This window comes from Capra hircus, chromosome 7, assembly GCF_001704415.2.
Source record: "Capra hircus breed San Clemente chromosome 7, ASM170441v1, whole genome shotgun sequence".
In the NCBI taxonomy this organism is placed as follows: Eukaryota; Metazoa; Chordata; class Mammalia; order Artiodactyla; family Bovidae; genus Capra; species Capra hircus.
In genome coordinates, this window is record NC_030814.1 from 41,565,207 (window position 1) to 41,583,116 (window position 17,910).

General features: G+C 46.0%; 1 protein-coding gene across 3 annotated transcripts in view; it reads right to left on the bottom strand.

The window, feature by feature from the left end:
* CYFIP2 (cytoplasmic FMR1 interacting protein 2) overlaps nucleotides 1-17,910 on the bottom strand; it is a 135,565-nt gene that overhangs the window by 68,093 nt on the left and 49,562 nt on the right. For 2 of the 3 annotated variants that reach the window (XM_018050112.1, XM_018050113.1), the window contains exons 12-21: nucleotides 17,337-17,456; nucleotides 16,709-16,834; nucleotides 12,639-12,805; nucleotides 11,738-11,885; nucleotides 9,492-9,566; nucleotides 8,438-8,591; nucleotides 6,790-6,946; nucleotides 6,173-6,269; nucleotides 3,062-3,138; nucleotides 43-151 (exon numbers count right to left, since the gene is read on the bottom strand). In XM_018050112.1, the coding sequence (XP_017905601.1) occupies nucleotides 43-151; nucleotides 3,062-3,138; nucleotides 6,173-6,269; nucleotides 6,790-6,946; nucleotides 8,438-8,591; nucleotides 9,492-9,566; nucleotides 11,738-11,885; nucleotides 12,639-12,805; nucleotides 16,709-16,834; nucleotides 17,337-17,456 (1,230 nt within the window). The remainder of the gene's footprint in view (nucleotides 1-42; nucleotides 152-3,061; nucleotides 3,139-6,172; nucleotides 6,270-6,789; nucleotides 6,947-8,437; nucleotides 8,592-9,491; nucleotides 9,567-11,737; nucleotides 11,886-12,638; nucleotides 12,806-16,708; nucleotides 16,835-17,336; nucleotides 17,457-17,910) is intronic. The other variant, XM_018050114.1, reaches the window with a different exon arrangement.

The window sequence follows — 17,910 nt, forward strand, 5'->3', positions numbered from 1 at the left end:
ATCACAGCCCCTCTCTCCCACCCATTCCACCTGTCTCCATACCTGAACGTGTCTCTGTTTCAACAGGGTTTCATAGCGGTTGGATGGTGGGTATGGAATGATGACTCCATAATTCTTACATTCGGCCCTAAAACGTTTATCCAACAGGACGCTGGAAAGGATAAAAGTGAAATAAGGCCAGTAAACCAGTAAACATGACAGTGAATGGAGTTCAATCACTCAGCCATATGTATTTCGAACCATAGGTTCTACCCATAAAGCACTATGTTAGATATTTTAAATATTATTATTTTTTTCTGCTGTAGAGCAAAGTTCTTTAAATTTTTTCAGCTGGAAAAGCTCAATAGGTGAAATGAAATTTCTGTGTTAAAGACAGGCAACACAGAAGTTGAGCTGCTTTTTTCCTTTTATTTTTTTTACCATAAAAGCAATTGAGTGCCTGCTTAGTATCACCCAGGAAACAGTCTAGGGACCAAGCATTCAAAGTTCCCATCCTTGTGGAGCTTGGGTTCTAGTGAAAAGAGACTGATAATAAACAAATAAGCTGAGGAATACAATAGTGTTAGATAATAGTAAATACCTGCGTAGTATTTACTATTCACCAGGCATGCATATAGACATGCGCATAGTCGTTTTTAATCTCACAACAACCCTATGAATTAGATGTTCTATTATTATCTTTCACACTGAGTCATGGATTGCAGAGCAATAATTGCTCTGAAAATAACAAAACAGGATCATGTGGTGTTATCATGGAAAGTCTCTCTAAAGAGGTCCTGTTGGACAGAGACCCAGATGCTAAAAATGGAAAGATTTGGGGGAAGAATCTTTCAGGCATGATTAGCTTGGTACATTGAGAAAAAGGGAAGGTGTAGATAAGGGGTGGGGTGTGTTGGAGAACATAGTGCAAAAATGAATTTACAATGTTAGTCTAGGGGCCAGATCCTTGTGGGATGATACAAGCCACAGTAAAGAGGGTAAATGTTTTCTCAGTGTAATTGAAGCCACTGAAAGGTTTTAGCAGGAAAGTGACATCATCTAAATCTACACTGTCCAACACAGCAGCCACCCACCGGGTGAGCCCCCAAGAATCTGAAACATAGTGGGTCCAAGCTGAGATGCGCTATTAGTGTAAAATACACACGAGCTGTTGAAGACTTAAGAACAAAACAACAAAACTCTCTTTAATATTTTCACTTATTACATGTTGAAATTGTAATAGTTTAGATATCATAGATTACATAATGTAGTATTGTTAATTTTAAAAATATGACTATTAAAATTACACTTGTGCCTGCATTACATTTCTGATGGACAGCAGTGATCTAGATCATTCTGTCCCTCTGGCGCTCTCTCTGACTCTTCCAACTTCTCACAATCTCTCCCAACTTCCTGTATTTTTGACAAACCACAGGTCTTATAAGAAGGGGTATAGACCAAGATTCCTTTTTTAAATAAGGATATATAGAGGACTCAGGGTTTGACAAGTCTGAGTTTGTTTATGCAGACAAGGGACCAGCATATTTTGAAGATAACTGGAATTATCTTGGAGAAACTGGACACCCAGCTCTCTGGAAGGACCACATACAATTCAATCCAATCCAGATCTTTGTGAAGTCATGTCTTTGTGAAAGGCTGCATTCTCTATGCTTCTCTGAAACCCTAAGTATATGCTTTCTATAGTTTCCATCATTATGCATCATTTATTTCAGTAACGCACACTCTGTGTTAACAGACACTTGTGTACCTGTACACCAACTCTTGGGGAGCCCTGGTGGCTCAGCAGTCAAGAATCCGCCTGCCAGTGCAGGAAATGTGGGTTCGATTCCTGGATTGGGAAGATCCCCTCGAGAAGGAAATAGCAACCCACTGGGAAATCTTGGGATTTCTTGCCTGGGAAATCCCATGGACAGAGGAGCCTGGCAGGCTATAGTTGATGGGGTCATAAGAGTCAGACTTGACTTAGTGACTAAACCATCACCAAACCAACTCTTGACTGAAATACATCAGAGAAAAACTCAAGTTGTTGAAAGCAAAACGAAGCAAGTCTTTGACTGTTGAAAAATGTAACAATCCTTGAAATGTCTGGTTTGTACATTTGGATTTCCAATAAAAAAGAGAACTACCCTATATATAGATACATATATGTATGTAACTATACATATATAGAGGGAGGTTTTTGCTGGTAGTACTATTATGGGTTCCTTGAACCCAGGAAATCTCAGGGGTCTAAATCAGCCCATACCAACGAAACCAATGAGCCTGTGAGAACTGACACACCTAGACTTCTTCCCTGGTCTCCTGTCTGACCTTCACGCTCCCATATTTGCTTACCTCCAATCCATTCCCTACATTTTAATGTTTTAAAACATCAAACTTCTAAAAATAAAAATCAAATCAGGTCACTGTCATACTTTGGAAATCATCCCATGGTGCTCCACTTCTCCTACGATAAATGCCTATAAGTCCACAGGGCCTGGGCCCTGCCTACCTGCCCAGCTTTACCACACAGCCCACCCCTCTGTAGTCTGTGAATGAGATATTTACATGCACTAATTTTAATTAAACCTTTCAACAACCCTACGAGGTATGCATGCTATTAATATTATGCTTTCGCCAAAGGGACTTTGCACAATGGTTTGCTTTGCCTGCAGTTTTCCAGTCTACTCTTTACCTAGTTTAACTCAACCAACTCCTATTCACTTCAGATGTGAACTCAAATGTTACCTTCTCAGGATAGCCCTTTCAGTTACCCACCCTAAAGACTGGTTCAGGTTTAACTGTTATATATTCCCAATAAATTTTCTTTCACAGGAATCTCCCTTGTCACTGTGCATTCCATAGTTTTTATTAATGTCTATTTTTTCTCACTACACTGTAAGCTCTGTGAGGTCTAGCCTCGTATTTGCCTATTTCTCTTTCTACTTGCTAGCACCCAATCCAGGCTATCATTCAGATTCCCTTAGGTGCTAAAGAAGAAGGGAGGTTTTGCAACAGAGGATCTTGCCTTCCAGGTGGCAATCTTAGGAAAGTTTGGGGCCACAGTGCTGAGCTCTCATACCTGCCGGCCATGGCTTTATAGTAGGCAAAGATCTGGTCCGCCAGCTTGTAGACAAACTGATCAAAACACAGGTTCACCTGGTGAAGAGGAAGCAGGAAATGTCACTGGTGTCTGTCCCACTTTATTAGAGAAACTTCAGCAACTGAAGAGGGCAGTGGTGTAGGACTGCCTGAAAGTGTGAGAAGGAACAAGATGCTTTGCAAGGAAAGAAAAAAGAAAAGAAGATTCGGTGGCCAAGTGCATTTGGGAAGTCTGGTCCCTTGCTCTCAAGGTCCTCAACCAGGCACAGAGAAGGCAAGATTCAAAAAGCTGCTGAGAAATTGCCCTCCCCACTGGCCACCTTGTGGCTGTTACAAGGTTCCTGCCCACAGCCTGTAATTACACATATCAGTCTCCCCATTTCCTAATAGACTTTCTTTTCTTTTCCTTTCATTTTAATTTTACCTTGTTTTGCAAAGAAAGAAGTTGATGGTCATTAAAAATTTTAAAACTTCCTTTTTAATAAGTTTGCGTAAATATCTTTGGTGAGCAAGAGACCATCTTGCCTTTTCAGTGTTTTAGCACGTCAGTGGCAGAATGTGATGCTCAGGTGAGAAGAAAGCTCACACCAGACACAGAGAATTGAAACCAAATTCTCCAGTGATGGCAAGAGCAGGGAATGGCCAAAGGTGGGATGTTAAAGAGATGGGCTGTGGTAGTTGCAGGGTGATAATGGGATAACTTTGTAGCAACAGGATGTATTTAGGTGATTAATCTTCCTTCCTTTTAGCACCAAACTCCCAGCTCCATGAGGCTCTTTATCCGAAGAGCTCTCATATCTTTTATTTTATACCATAAATACTATTTTGAACATAAAAACAACATATGCGAGTAACCAAGCCCTCTGCCCTGGACTTTGAGTTTCAAGGGTGCCCGGGGGGCCTCCTACAGGCAAAGAATCCATAGGGTCCAGGTGGGGGTGTCCAACTCCTGCTCCCCTTCTAGAACCAGCTTTGAATATTCTTGCCCAAATAGCCCAAGCCCCTTCTAGGGTCTGTGTGCTCTTTTCCCTGGGTCCATCCCTGGGGGTGGACTGCACTGCAGACGTATATACCCCTAGGGCCCAGGGTTGACGAAATGGCCATTGTTTGAGGGCAGGGGTGGGAGACAGAGCTTGAGTATCCATGCATAGGCCTTTCCAGGTTCAAAACAGAGTCTGAGGACGGGAAAAGAAGGGCGGACAATTTACACTTCTGCTTCGTGGCCACCTGTGTTATCCAGGGCTGGTCTGTATGCTTTCTTTCCATTTAGTTTTTAAACATCACTTGTATATAGGACACTCTAGATTATTTTTTTGTTTTCAACCTGTTAGAGAACATTATTAACTAAAATCTTATCAGAAAATGGACTTGTCAAAGCTGAGATGCAACCAATTAACTTGTCTACTGGGACCTTTCTTCCCAAGTTTGCATACTGCTCAGAAGACAAAGAGGACAATTTGCATTGGGCTCCACCAAGGTTCTCAACTCCCACAGCAAATGAAAGATTCAGAAAGAAAGCAGCATCTCTACTAGCTTTTCTTTGAAATATGTAAACTTTCAAACTAATTTGGTAGTAATGCTTATCTTAAAATATTCACATCTGTCCTTTATAAATAAGAATATCTTTTATTTGTACCTTATTGTTGAAAATCTTATAATGACAATAGGTCTAATTCTATGTTTATATAAGTCCACATACTCAACTGGAGTGGAGACTCTCATTCCAATTTCCAGTTGACAAAACTGAGATATTTGGTAGTCCTTAGTGCTGCTGATCCCTTGTTTCCGCTCCTTGCTGACCTGTGGTGGGACTGCACCTTCTCACTCCTCTTTGGAAGCAAGCATAACCAAGTGACTTGCTTTGACCAATGACATGCGTCACTTCCAGCTGGAAGCTTTAGGTATCAGAGGATAAATTCACCCTGACACATCTCCCTGCCATGGCAACTACTGAATATCCCAGATGGGTTCCAGATTAAAAGACTCCGTGGAACAGAGCTCCTAGTCAACGCATAAAAGAGAAACGAAACTTTGGTCTCAAACTAGTAAGAATTTGTGTTTGTTTGTTACTGCAGTGTATCCTAGCCTTTGCTGACCATTACAAAAATAAAGCCATTAAGCGACAATTCAACAGCTTCACACGTGAGAAGATGGCTATTTCAGTCCCACCAGTACTAGAATGAAACTCTGTAAACTGTGTGATATTGGGGCAATGATACTCGAATACTCTAAACTAGATAATAGAACATACTTCTTTAAATCATTGTAAAGATTATCTAAAACGTCCATAAAGTACTTTGTACCTGGCAAATGGTATAAATATAACAATTGATAGGTAGAACTACTGTTTTTCTTTCTTTTTTTTGGCTGTGCCGCATGGCATGTAGGATATTAGTTTTGTGACCAGTAATCAAACCCACACCCCCTGCAGTGGAAGAACATAGTCTTAACCAATAGACCACCAGGGAATTCTTAGTAGTATTACTGTTGTTGTTATAACCAATTAATCCAACTGTCAAAGACCTATTAGAAAATTTATTTTACCCAAGTAGTTCTATCTATCATTTGCTATTATTAAACATCTGATAAAGAAAGACCATCCTCCACTTCCACTAGGTCCTTTTTGATTATCACAATGTTCATAAAGATCAGTCTCCAAAGCAAGTCATTGATACTATGGTCTGAATGTTTGTGTCCCCCTAAATTTATGTGCTGAAATCTTAACCCCCAAATGTGATGGAATTAGGAGCGGTGAGGTCATGAGGATGGAACCTTCATGAATGGCATTAGTGCTCTTACAAAAGAGACCCCAGAGAGGTCCCTGGCCCTGGCCACCCCATGAGGATACAGCGAGAAGTCTGGGACCCAGAAGCGGGCCCTCCCTGACTCTGCTGCTACCCTGACCTAAGACTTCTAGCCTCCTGAACTGTGAGAAATACATTTCTGTAATTTTTAAGCTCCACAGTCAGTGGTATTTTGTTATCACAGCTCAAACAGACAGACACTCCACGTTGGGCCCGTGGTTAGAGCTCTGAGAAGTCCAGACTCTCGGAAAATGACTGTGGGAACAAAAGGAAAAGCAGTCACTTGCCTCGGCTTCGATCTCATCGTACAGGAACTGCTTTTTAAACTTGGTCAGAGCATAGTAGGCGCTGTCGTTGTACAGATCCAAAGGGTAGAGGACATACCTGAGGAAGGAAAAACAACGGCCAGTAGCTTACTAATGATTTCTCTAAAGGCAGGCAGACTTAAACTTGCTCAGGAAACACGCACGGCTGGGTGAACAGATTCAGCGGTAGGAGAAAGAGGCGCTTTCAGCATGCTATGATGTTTCCAGGCTCTACTTAGGAAATGACTTATTTTACAGTCTGCTCACAGAGATCAAAGTTCATGATACGAGGCCTGAAAAAATCGGTCTGGGACTGAAAGCAACTGGGCATCCATTAAGGACATCAGCGTCCTGATTTTTAGAGATGATCATTTTACCAACGCGGTTGGGATGAGGCTGACAAAGCCAGGGAAAGGCAGTCAGGCTGGTAGACTTCTGGGCCTTTCTGCAAGGCTGAGTCACATGTGGTGGTGACCTGACACTGGGTGGGACACATGCCTCATCTGGAAAGTTCTGGAAAGAACAGGGCTCTACGGCTAGCAAACTGCCCTCCACCAGCACCTTGGGAACCTCCATGCTGGCCCAACCCTGCCTCTTACTCCATCATGGAAGGTTCTTTGGTTTCCAAGATATGGTCTGTTAGAATCCAGGGCATGGACATCTCGATGGGGAACTGGATTCGCCGGCCCATGGTCAACTCCAGGAAGAATTCTCTGAACCAGAGCTGGGAGAGGTCACAACACTGCTGCAGGGCTTCTAGAGGCATGAGGGAAAAAGCTTGGGTTATATGTCGGAAGCACCAGAAGATCTTAGATCTGACTTTAAAAAAAAAAAAAACTTTTATTCTTCTTTCATTGTACTAGGTACAGAGCAGGTACTCAAGAATACGACTCCATTAGTAGACCTTGCTCTCCTGGACCTGAAGGCCAGCCTAACATCTATTGAGAAGAAAGTGTTTGGGGAATTCCTTGGCGGTCCAGTGGTGAGGATTTTGTACTTTCACTGTTGAGGGCATGGGTTCAATCCCTGGCTGGGGAACTAGAATCCCATAAACTGTGAGGTGTGGCCAAGGGGAAAAAAAAAAAAAAGAGAAGACAGTGTTTGCTCACCTAGCAGTGTGGAGGCTGGGGGGTGGGCAGTGATGGTTGAGATTTAGATGCCCCTACAATTTCCATCATGTCTTTACAAAGCCATCCTGAAAACATGACATCTAAGTGTCCGAGTGTCTTTGCTGTGTCAAGGCAGATCTACAGGTGTCTGCTTCCGGCTGGACTGCAGCCCCATGATCCCTGCTAGTGATAATTCTGGATTCCCTACTGCTCAGAGGCCTCAAAGTCCCTTCCTAGACTACCCTCTTGAGAGTCCCTTGGACTGCAAGGAGATCAAATCAGTCAATCCAAAAGGAAATCAACCTTGAATATTCACTGGAAGGACTGATGCTGAAGCTGAAGCTCCAATACTTTGTCCACTTGATGCTAAAAAGTGACTCACTGGAAAAGATCCTGATGCAGGGAAAGATTGAAGGCAGGAGGAGAAAGGGGTGATGGAGGACAAGATGATTGGATGGCACCACCGACTCAGTGGACATGATTTGAACAAACTGCAGGAGATAGTGAAGGACAGGGAAGGCTGGTATGCTGCAGTTCATGGGGTTGTAACGAGTTGGACATGACTGAGTGACTAAACAACAGCAAAGACTGCTCTCTACCTAGATCATCCTTTTCATCCAACAGACACGTCACCCTTGCAGGACCCTCGGATGCTACTCTCCCTTCCCCTCATCCCACCTGCACGTGCATCCCACCCACTGGAGGGGGGAACACGGGATGGGGTGCAGCTTGGGAGCCCCCTTTGCTAGGAGCAGTGGGCACTAATCAGCTCAGAGATGCTGCTTAAAAGCAGAAGCTGACCTAGTCCTTAGGTGCATCTGTGTGTCACCTGTTTGTGGTCCCCCTTTACCAAAGACTTCACAAAAAAATTGGCCACAAATATCTCCTAAATTCAACTGACTCACAAGAGCTGGACTGAGCCTGGCCTTTCTCAGAGTCCGCTGGAAAGTATGCCTTTTATCTTTGGTGGCAAAACGTGCCCCTTTGGGTTGATGATCGCATGTCTGCAACTTCTGGCCCGACAGCCTGAGCTGCTCCGGTTCCTGGGAGCCCTCCCGTCCCCACCCCACAGGCCGCTCACCACTGAGCTGCTCCGGTTCCTGGAGGCCCTCCCCTCCCCACCCCACAGGCCGCTCACCGCTGATGTTGAGCAGGTGCGTGAAGAAGAAGGACTGCTTGTGGAAGTCTTCGATGGCCAGGACGATGGGTCCATCCAGGCTGCTCCGCAGGGTCTTCTTGGAACCGCTTTTGTCCGCGATGAGCGATTCAAGCATGGTCCGCACCATGTACAGCTTGAAAAAGAAAGGAAGATGGGAAGGTCAGGGGCTGGCCCTCCATCCAGGGGGAAAGGTTGCTCTGTGTTGTATTTCTAGTCTTTTTTTTTTTCCTGTGGATATCTGCCCTTAATAAGCACTGTCTTAAGGAAGCACCAGTTTAGGGTTGGAGAAGTAAACTTAGCATGTATAACCTTCAAGAAGGAGACGGGCCAGCCCTGAAGGATGCTCTGCCTGGGGCCGGGGGCCTCCCGTGGTTTCCAGGTCTTTCAAGGCCCAGGTTCTTGCCTGCTCTGCTTGACCAGGGCGTGGGCATCAGAGGAGAACCTCATTCCACATCACCCTGGAGTCACTCCCTGCTCTGCTGGACCGCCATGGTGGCACCAGGGGTAGAGCACTGGACTCACAGTCAAAAGCCGGAGGTTCAGGGCCACGCAGTGCCACTGACTTGCTGTGTGACCTTGGGCACAAAGTCCCACTCTGGGCCTCAGTTTTCTTATCTGCCAACATGAGGAGGTTGTACCAGATGCTTCCTCCAACCAGTCCCTTTCAGTTCTAACATTCGGAGGAACTGTGAAACGAGGTAGGTCAGAGCGAGCCCCCCACCACCTCAAGTTTCCAATCTTCATTACCGAGGGACAGCGGCGCTGTGCCCTCTGGGGGCGCCAGCAGCATGGCACGGCCGAAGTGCTGGGCGGAAAGCAGGTGAAGGTCAGTACTTACAGGAGGCCTACTAGACAATTAACTCCTGCTTACAGAGGGCCTTAAGTGCAAAGGGCGCAAGGGCTAATCTAGATCTTTCCACACCATGTGTCTTTGACTCTTAGGGCTGGAAGGGGCCGTGAGGAGCCAGGCTAGTCCATTCCTGCCGCCTCCTGGAGAAGTGCACCCAACCAACCCAGCCAGGCGGTGTTATACCAAGGATCGGCAGCCTCTTCGGCCCTGTGTGCCACCAGTGGGGTGAAACAAAGCCCGCGGGGACCACTGGCAGGCCTAAGACATAGATGGGAGAGAAGAGGAGGGAATGGGAGGGCAGGAGAGACAGGGAAGAGGGAGAGAGGAGAGAGAGAGAGAGAGAAAAGCAAGAGGTATTGTATACGGTGGGAAAGCCGCCACGACTGCTAGAGGCCACCTGCCGACCACCTCTGAGACACTCCAACCTCCCTCTGCCACCACGTCCATCCTCTGGTCTTCTCTAGCACCTCACCCACCGAGCACCTGGCCTGGGCTGGGCTGGGCAGCACGGCCACAGAGAGGAGTGGCACGCCACCCCTGGCACAGCACCCTCCTTTGTGGTAAAGGAACTATGGAGCTGCGGGTCATCAGATAGTCCACCCTCTGCAACCCTGTTGGTGGGCACGGCTGACCGTCCCTGACTCGAGAGGCCCTGTTCTAATGATGGCCTTTGGAGTCCTCCAAGAAAAGATTCTTTAATCCCATCTGTGCAGATGCTGACCGATTTGTACCGGATTCTAACTATCTGAAATCCAAGAGGGGGAAATGCTTTCCCCGCCTGCTTTTATTAAGCAGACCATTTAATTCACCGGAACAATCACCTCCCAGCTCTGCTAGATGCCACATCTACTGTGCTCCCAGGGCGCTGACAGAGCCCCAGGGTGGGAGTCAGGAGACCTGGTTCTCGTCCCACCTCCACCTAGACTCACCTTGTGACTTGGACAAGTCACGTTCCCTCTCTGGACCTCAGTTTCCCCATCTGCAAAATGGGGAGAGGAACTAGTTTGGGACTAGCTTGTTTCTAAAGGCTATTCCAAGCTGAGCATCCAGGAGTCCCTCAGGTGTGTTCTCGCCACCCTACCAGAACCTGGGAGCATTGGTAAGGGCCTGTTGGTGACACTCCATCTCACATTACACAAGCATTCCTTTCTCCCTCCCTGTCCCCCACTGCTCTCTCATTCTCTGCCTCTTGGCCCCCTCTCTCCTCCTTTTCCATTCTCTCTTTTGCCTTGCCCAGAAGAAACACCCAGAAGCCCTGCTCAGCCCCTCCAGGCCATTCTGGACATTTACACAGAGCAGTTTGTAGAAGCTTCCTTGAGAAGTTTCACATCTCTCAAGCAGGCAAGATAAGTGCAAGGGGCCTGCTGGCTGAAGGAAGCTGCAATGATGGTGCTGCGATCCCAGCTCACCCTGGTCCCACCTCCCTGCCCCATCCCCGTACGCAGACACAGACACACACAGCGAAAAGGGTCGGGGTGGGCCTTAGATGGCTCATATCAGGTGATTCAAGGACTCGGGACTTTAGGGATAAGACATAAGGGTTGTGTGAAGCAAGAGCTCCCAGCCTGGGGCTTGTGGGCCCTGTAAAACTTTTAAAAGCTGTAATGGGTCCATTAGCCTTTTGCAGTACCTCAAAAAGCCTACCAGAAATTATTTATCCTTAAGTAGGTGGCAAGGATTTAACTGAGGTGCCGAGGTTCTTTACTTTTTTTCCCCCCTAGATTACAACTACTTTGGATAAGCCACAGACAACCTCTTGTTCAAAAAGCTCTGGTTAGCAACTCTGAATATCTCTGATCATTAGACTTTCTCTAAGGGGTCAAAGACTTTTAATTTGTGATTTTGGGTGTGTTCAGAGAATAACAAAAGGGATGTTTAGTCAGTAACATGATCTTATCCAAAGTTTTTATTTAACAGAGAAGATAACCAGAGCTCAGAAAGGTCAAGGCACTTGCCCAAGAACACACAGCAAGTCAGAGGCAGAAACTTCGAAATTTCTAAGCTAGGACGTCACTACAGGGGAAGGAAGAGGGGAGGTCAGGGTTCATTAAAAAGGGACAAGAGAGATGCATACAGGTTCCACGTGAAACACCTCTATACTTTGGAACCTGTACTTCACTGGGCTAGGAGAGCCAGTTTTGGTATTACCCCCTTTTGCCAGATTAGACAACTGAGGCACAAAGAGACAGGATAACGTGCCCGAGGTCACACAGGTTTGTAGGACTAGAATCCAGGTCTCCTGAATCTTATGCTAGTGGTCCTCCCTCTTACATCAAAACAACACAGAAAAAGACGAGAACAGCTGCTTGGCCCTGCCCCTTCTGCCTGAGGACTCCCGAGCCCACTGCCCCACGGTCCAGCCAGGATGACCTACCGTAGCCTGGCTGGCCTTTGAGTCAGCAGACTGGCCTGTGCCTGGAGCCACTTACCTGTGTGCTGGAGGGACCCACGGCTCGCCGCGGCACCTTGATGTCAAATCCACCCTTGGGGTCCTTCTCCCCTTTCAAGCACGGGTCATTGGGGGGCTCACGGCCCCCCTCCCAGTCACAGATGGTTTTCCGAATCGCCTGTAGAACACTAGGGAAGGAATAACCAGGATTCAGACCATCAGAAGGAGGTGCTGCAAGCTTGGATCTAGAGTCCACAGCGTCCAGGATCACGTGCCTTAGAGCTCCTGACGTGGCTGTGAACCATGCTCATCCCAGGGCCCCTCCCCCAGGGATTCTGGCTTCACAGACTCGGAGGTGCAGTCTGGAAGTCTGTATTTCACAAGCACCCCAGCAATCCTGATGCCCACCGGCTATCTGAGAACTCGGCTCAGAGCCCATACAGTGGGACAGAAGCTGAGTGAAACAGGATGGCTATTCTTCTTTTTGCTTATAGAACAGTTTCATTAGCCCCATTTCATTCTCTGCATATGTAAAACTTTAATAATAGCTTATACGTGTTGCATACTCGCTCCAAGCTGTGGTGTGCTTAGGTTTATACATGAATTCTCTCACTGCATTATCTTGAAAGCCTATCGAGTAGGTATCGTTCTTACCCATGTTTTACAAATGAAGGAAACGGAGGTTCAGAGAAGGTAAGTAGGTAAATTCACACAGCTATACAGTGTGGATATGGGCTTCAAACTTAGAGATGGGGACATAAATTATCCCAAATGTCCAATCTCCTAAAAGAGCCTCCTGGAACTTGCTGGAATTCATTGGAAGGGTCCACGTATTCAGACACGTCCCTGGAAGCTGACTGAGCTGGGAACATCCTCTGTGGCCTGCACCCAGCACCACTGATTTTGGACATGGCCCTAAAAAAGGCCATCTGAAGACCCACCTGATGAGGACGTTCTTCTTCTTCCGTACCGCCTGCCTTAGGGGCTCGCGAAGGGTCACCTGGGCAAAGTCCTGCAGGGCCGCGTAGATGGTGTTCCTGATGGCCTGGTTGAAGACGCTCTCCATCCTGCCCATGAGCACCTGCAGGCCTTTGATCATGGCGATCACCTGGCCAGGCACAGATCAAGGTGAGCTCACTGGCCTCAGCACACCCGTCCACCCGGCACCCTCGGCATGTCTCAGGGAGGGTGCTGGCAGAGACTTCCAGAAGCACGAGGCCAGCCAGCAATGCTGAGAGTACCAGCTCACGGCTGGGAGGAAACGTGTACCAGAACAGAAGTCAGCACTCTGCTCCCCTCTCAAGGAAGTCCTGCTACAGAGCGAAGACGTCAGCCACACGGCGTGCGCTTCACCATCAGCGAATTTTTATCCTGGCACCGGCTCCCAGTCTCGCCGCTGACTAGTGACAATCGGCAGCCAGCCTGTGGACCGTGTTTTGAGCAGCACCCTGACTTTTGGAGGCCTCTCCACATACAATGTATCCACAGACAATATCAAATAGAACTCTTTCTTTTTTAACCATAACATTTCTCATGGAATTTCCACAACCTTTGCTTTTGAAATAATTTGGCCAATTGCTGCTTGAATCCATAAAGTAGAATTCCTATAGAAATCTTGTGGGCAAAGTACTCTACCCTTCCAGATGCCTCCTCACTAGCCCCTTAACTCACTGATCTGTCTGCAGAGGTGGAGAGTCAGGTGACTGTAACACGTGTATCATCACTGTGACCTTGCTGCTCACTTGAGATCTATCTGCCTGTGGGGCATGTCCTCCCCTCTGGGTGCCTGTCCTGTCCTTGCAATAATCATCCCTGTCCCAGCCCAAGGAAGAGATGTGGATATTTATGTAGCTGCTCTGCCTGTTTCTCAGTGGGAAGTTTCATAGGATGGGGGAGGAACAGGAAGCTTGGTGTGGCCTTGAGTAAAACCACGTTCTCTAGACTAGCTTTACCAAACCTGAGCCTTTGGCCCCCACCAGCCTCAAGTGCGAACTTCTCGATTGGCTCAGAATTCAGAAGGGGAAAGCCGTGCCAAATGAGCCTCCTGACAACTGCCACACTCGCCACAGCCATCCTGACGTATTCGATTCCCTCCCTCTGCACCAGACTGTAAGCACTGCAGAGGTGAGGCTCCACAGACTGTGTAAGCCCCATCCCAGGGCTTGGGTCCCTAGTGGCCCTCAAGAGAGTTCTGTTGAAAATGTAATGAATACATGAATGAATGAGCTTTGATGCTAAGGCTTTATCGTCCTTTAAAGTGTAAAGGAAGAAACAGAATATTTGCGGCAGGAGAAATGGTAAGAACAGAGCTCAGAAGGGAAGGAGTTATGCTAGAACCAACAGCAATGGTTTTGCTGAAGAGAACCTTACAGTGCAGAAACAATGAGAGAGAAGCTCTACAGCACTCTGAGGTCATGAAAGAATCTAGGCTTCTGACTGGCAATTAAACTAGAGAACAGAGACAGAGGAAGGACAAGATAATGAAGATGCTTCAGAATAATTCCAAACACAGAAGAGTATGCAGATTTGTTAGACCCAAGGGAAAATCTTTGCAACTATGGGCTAGGCAGAGATTCCTTAGCTGGAACACAAAAAAATTACAAACCATGGAATGATAGGTAAGTTGGGCTTTGTCAAAATTAAAGACAGTTGCTCTTTAAAAGGCAATCCTAAGAAAATGAAAATGCAAAGTCACTAATTAGAAAAAATATTTGCATTTTATATAAATTATATGTCTGACAAGGGGCTTGTATCCAGAATATATAAAAATTCTTTTTTTTGGATGCTTGAATATTGATACAATTTTAAATATATAATTTCTGGAAAACAAGATGCAAGATACATTTTTTTCCTCTTTTTCATTTTGGCTCAGATATTTGGTTGCAATTTGGAAAACAGGCTCTGTTTTCCCGGAAATCATGGTGGATTAATAAGCTTTTCTGATACAGAAAATATAAACACTCCTATGTCTCAAAAATAAAAAGACAAATAACCCAAACGAAAATGGGCAAAAATCTGAACAAATAGTTCTCCAAGAAGCTATATAGATGGCCAATAAGCACATGGAAAGATGCTCAATATCATTAGTTATTAGGGATATGCAAATCACAACCACAATGAGACATGACTTCACACCAATTAGGATAGCTAAAATAAAAAAGACAGTATGTGGGGCTCCCCTGGTAACTCAGTTGTAAAGAATCTGCCTGCCAGAGTAGGAGACACAGGTTTGATCCCTGGTCTGGGAAGATCCCATATACCGAGGAGCAACTAAGCCTGTGCCCCCAAACTATTAAGCCTGTGCTTGAGAGCCTAAGAGCTGCAACCACTGAGCCTATGAGCCGCAACTACCGAAGCCCTCCTGCCCCAGAGCCTGCACGCCACAGCAAGAGAAGCCAATGCAAGGAGAAGTCTGTGCACCGCAACTAGCGCAGCCCTCACTTGCTGCGACTGGGGAAACTGCATCACTGCTGCAACTGCAGTGATGAAGCCACCAGGGAAGCCCAGCAATTCTGGAGTAGATAGCCTGTCCCTTCTCCAGGGATCTTCCTGACCCAGGAATCAAACTGGGGTCTTCTGCATTGCAGGTGATTCTTAACCACCTGAGCTACCAGGGAAGCCCTGATGAAGACTCAGCACAGCCAAAAATTAGTATATAAATAAAATTATAAAAAAAATCTTTAAAAGTTCAGGTTCTTTGGTTCAAAGTACAAATTTATTTTTAAAAAAAGACAGTAAGTGATGACAAGGATATGACTTACATATCCAGGGATCAAACCCAATATAAATTACAACTCCCACATACTGCTGGTGAAAATGTAAAATGATCTAGCTGCTTTGGAAAACAGTTTGGCATTTTCTCAAAATTTTAAACAGAGAGTTACCGCATGATCCAGTAATTCTGCTGCTAGGTATAGATCCAAGAAAATGAAACATATTTCAACACAAGTACTTGTACATGAATGTATGCATCAGCGTTATTCATAATAGTCAAAAAGTTGAAACAACAAAAACACTAGCTGTCACTCACAACCCAGTATGAATGTGTCCTTTCACTCCCATAGAATATCTTTCAGTAATCAAACAAAAAACCAAATCATATAGTCTAAGGTAGGAAGTAAGAATCCTGTCTCCAGAAATTACTGTTGATGGTTTGGTATATATAAATACACACACTTACGTCCTTCCATTTTGAGCAAATGTGCAAAAGTATATTAATTTGAGCAGAAATGGCATCATTTTACCTGCTGCTCTTTAACCGTTTTTTTTTTTAAACTTAACAATATTCTGTGTATATCTTGTCATATCAGTACATCCATTTTAGTGGCTGCAGCATATTTGGTAATACACCTGCACCTTCATTTACTTTATCTAATCCACATTGTAGGACATTTCAGTTGTTTCACATATTATGGCATTATAAACAATACGGTGATAAATATGTGCATATGTATTGATTGGCACAGTTGGCTTATTTCTGAGATATATTCCCCAGAAGAACTTCTGGGCAAATGACACGCACGTTAAAAATCTGAATAGAGATGATCAGATTGTCCTCAGAGAAAGCCTGTAAAATGCATCCTGGCCCCTCAAAGTATCTGAGAAGATCTATATCCCACTTTAAGCAGCAACGGACATCGCCAGTCTCCTAGATCTGTACCATCCTGACTGATCAGCACTCTGTATCTTAGTTTTAATCTGCAGCTCTCTGGCCTCTCATCAGTCTGGGCATTTCTCCTACCCCATTTGGCCATATGTCTGTCTCTTCTTGTGTTTCCAATGGAGTGACACTCTCTTTGGGATTTTTTAAGACCAGAATGAGTTTCTCACCATTTCTGAATAACAACCGGGGACAGAGATGAATCTAGGTGGGAGGAGGGGGCGAGCAGGTGCATGCACGTGAGGACCAGGGCTGCCACCCAGCCCGGCACCCCTCCAGGAAGCCCCAGGCCGACACTGAGCAGCAACCTAGCGAGTGGGGGACAAGGAGAAACAGGGAGTCAGCACCCACCTCGACGAAGGCGAACTTCTCTTCACTGGTGTAGTTGTAGCGCGTGGCTCGCTCGTACTCCTCGGCCGTGCCCGGGCAGTCCTTGTTGCAGAACTTGTCCGTGGGGTGAACCAGCTTCCAGGAGTACTGGGGGGAGAGAGGAGAGACCCCATGTCCATCAGTGGGTGAATGGATCAATTAAACCGGGAGAGTCCACACAACAGAGCAGCACTCAGTCAAGAAAGGAAATGAAGTATTTATCTGCGCTACAACGGATGGACCTTGATAACATGCAGTTGACACAAATAACCATGTATGATACCATTCTATTTATAGGAAACATACAAAAATAGGGAAATCTACAGAGACAGGAGACGGCTTAAGGCTGTAGAGACAGGGAACAGGGCGTGATTGTACCACGTGTGGGTTAGGTTGTTCTAAATTTGACTGCAGCTGCATAGCACTGGAAATACACTAAAAATTAATGGATTTATATTTTAAATTGGTGAATGGTGTGGTGTGTGAATTCTCTCTCAATAAACTTGTTTAAAAGTGTTGGAGAGAGGCAGGGGCAGACAGATTCCAAGAGACCAGAGGTCAGAGTGGAGGGGGCTGGGGAGGGGCAGACCCTCTTCCCTGGGACACCTACCACCTCCATGACGTGGGCGCTCCACTTGGATAAGAGCTGCAGGCCCCGCAGGGCCAGGTCAAAGAGCTCGCGGTACTCCTCATCTGACTTCTGGCTGTCCAGCCCGGAGCCCGTCACCACCTGAGGAACATCGACCATCACCTTCACTGCCAACGAACCTGGCACTTTTCCACTGTATTTCACTGATCCCCCCAAGAACACTGCGAGGGAGGTGCTCTTATTATACCTCTTGACTGAAAAACTGAAGCTCAGACAAGTCCCTTGTTGGTCACATGGCATGCAAATGACTGAGGGTTCAAACTCAGGTGGTATGATGCCAGAGCCCCACTCACAATGACCCCGGTCAATTGCGGAGCAGTGGCTTTTCAGACTTTTGGGTCTGTGATTTACAGCAGGAAGTGTATACTATATACTGACTGAGGTATTCAATACAGCCATGAAATAACATTTTCCACAAAGAAACTCGGTGCTGAATACTTGAGACCTCCTCTGATTGCCCAGTGTTTCATACCAAAATCCTAATTAGAGATCACTTAGTTGACTTCACAACCAATTGCAAATGGCTCATTGACTG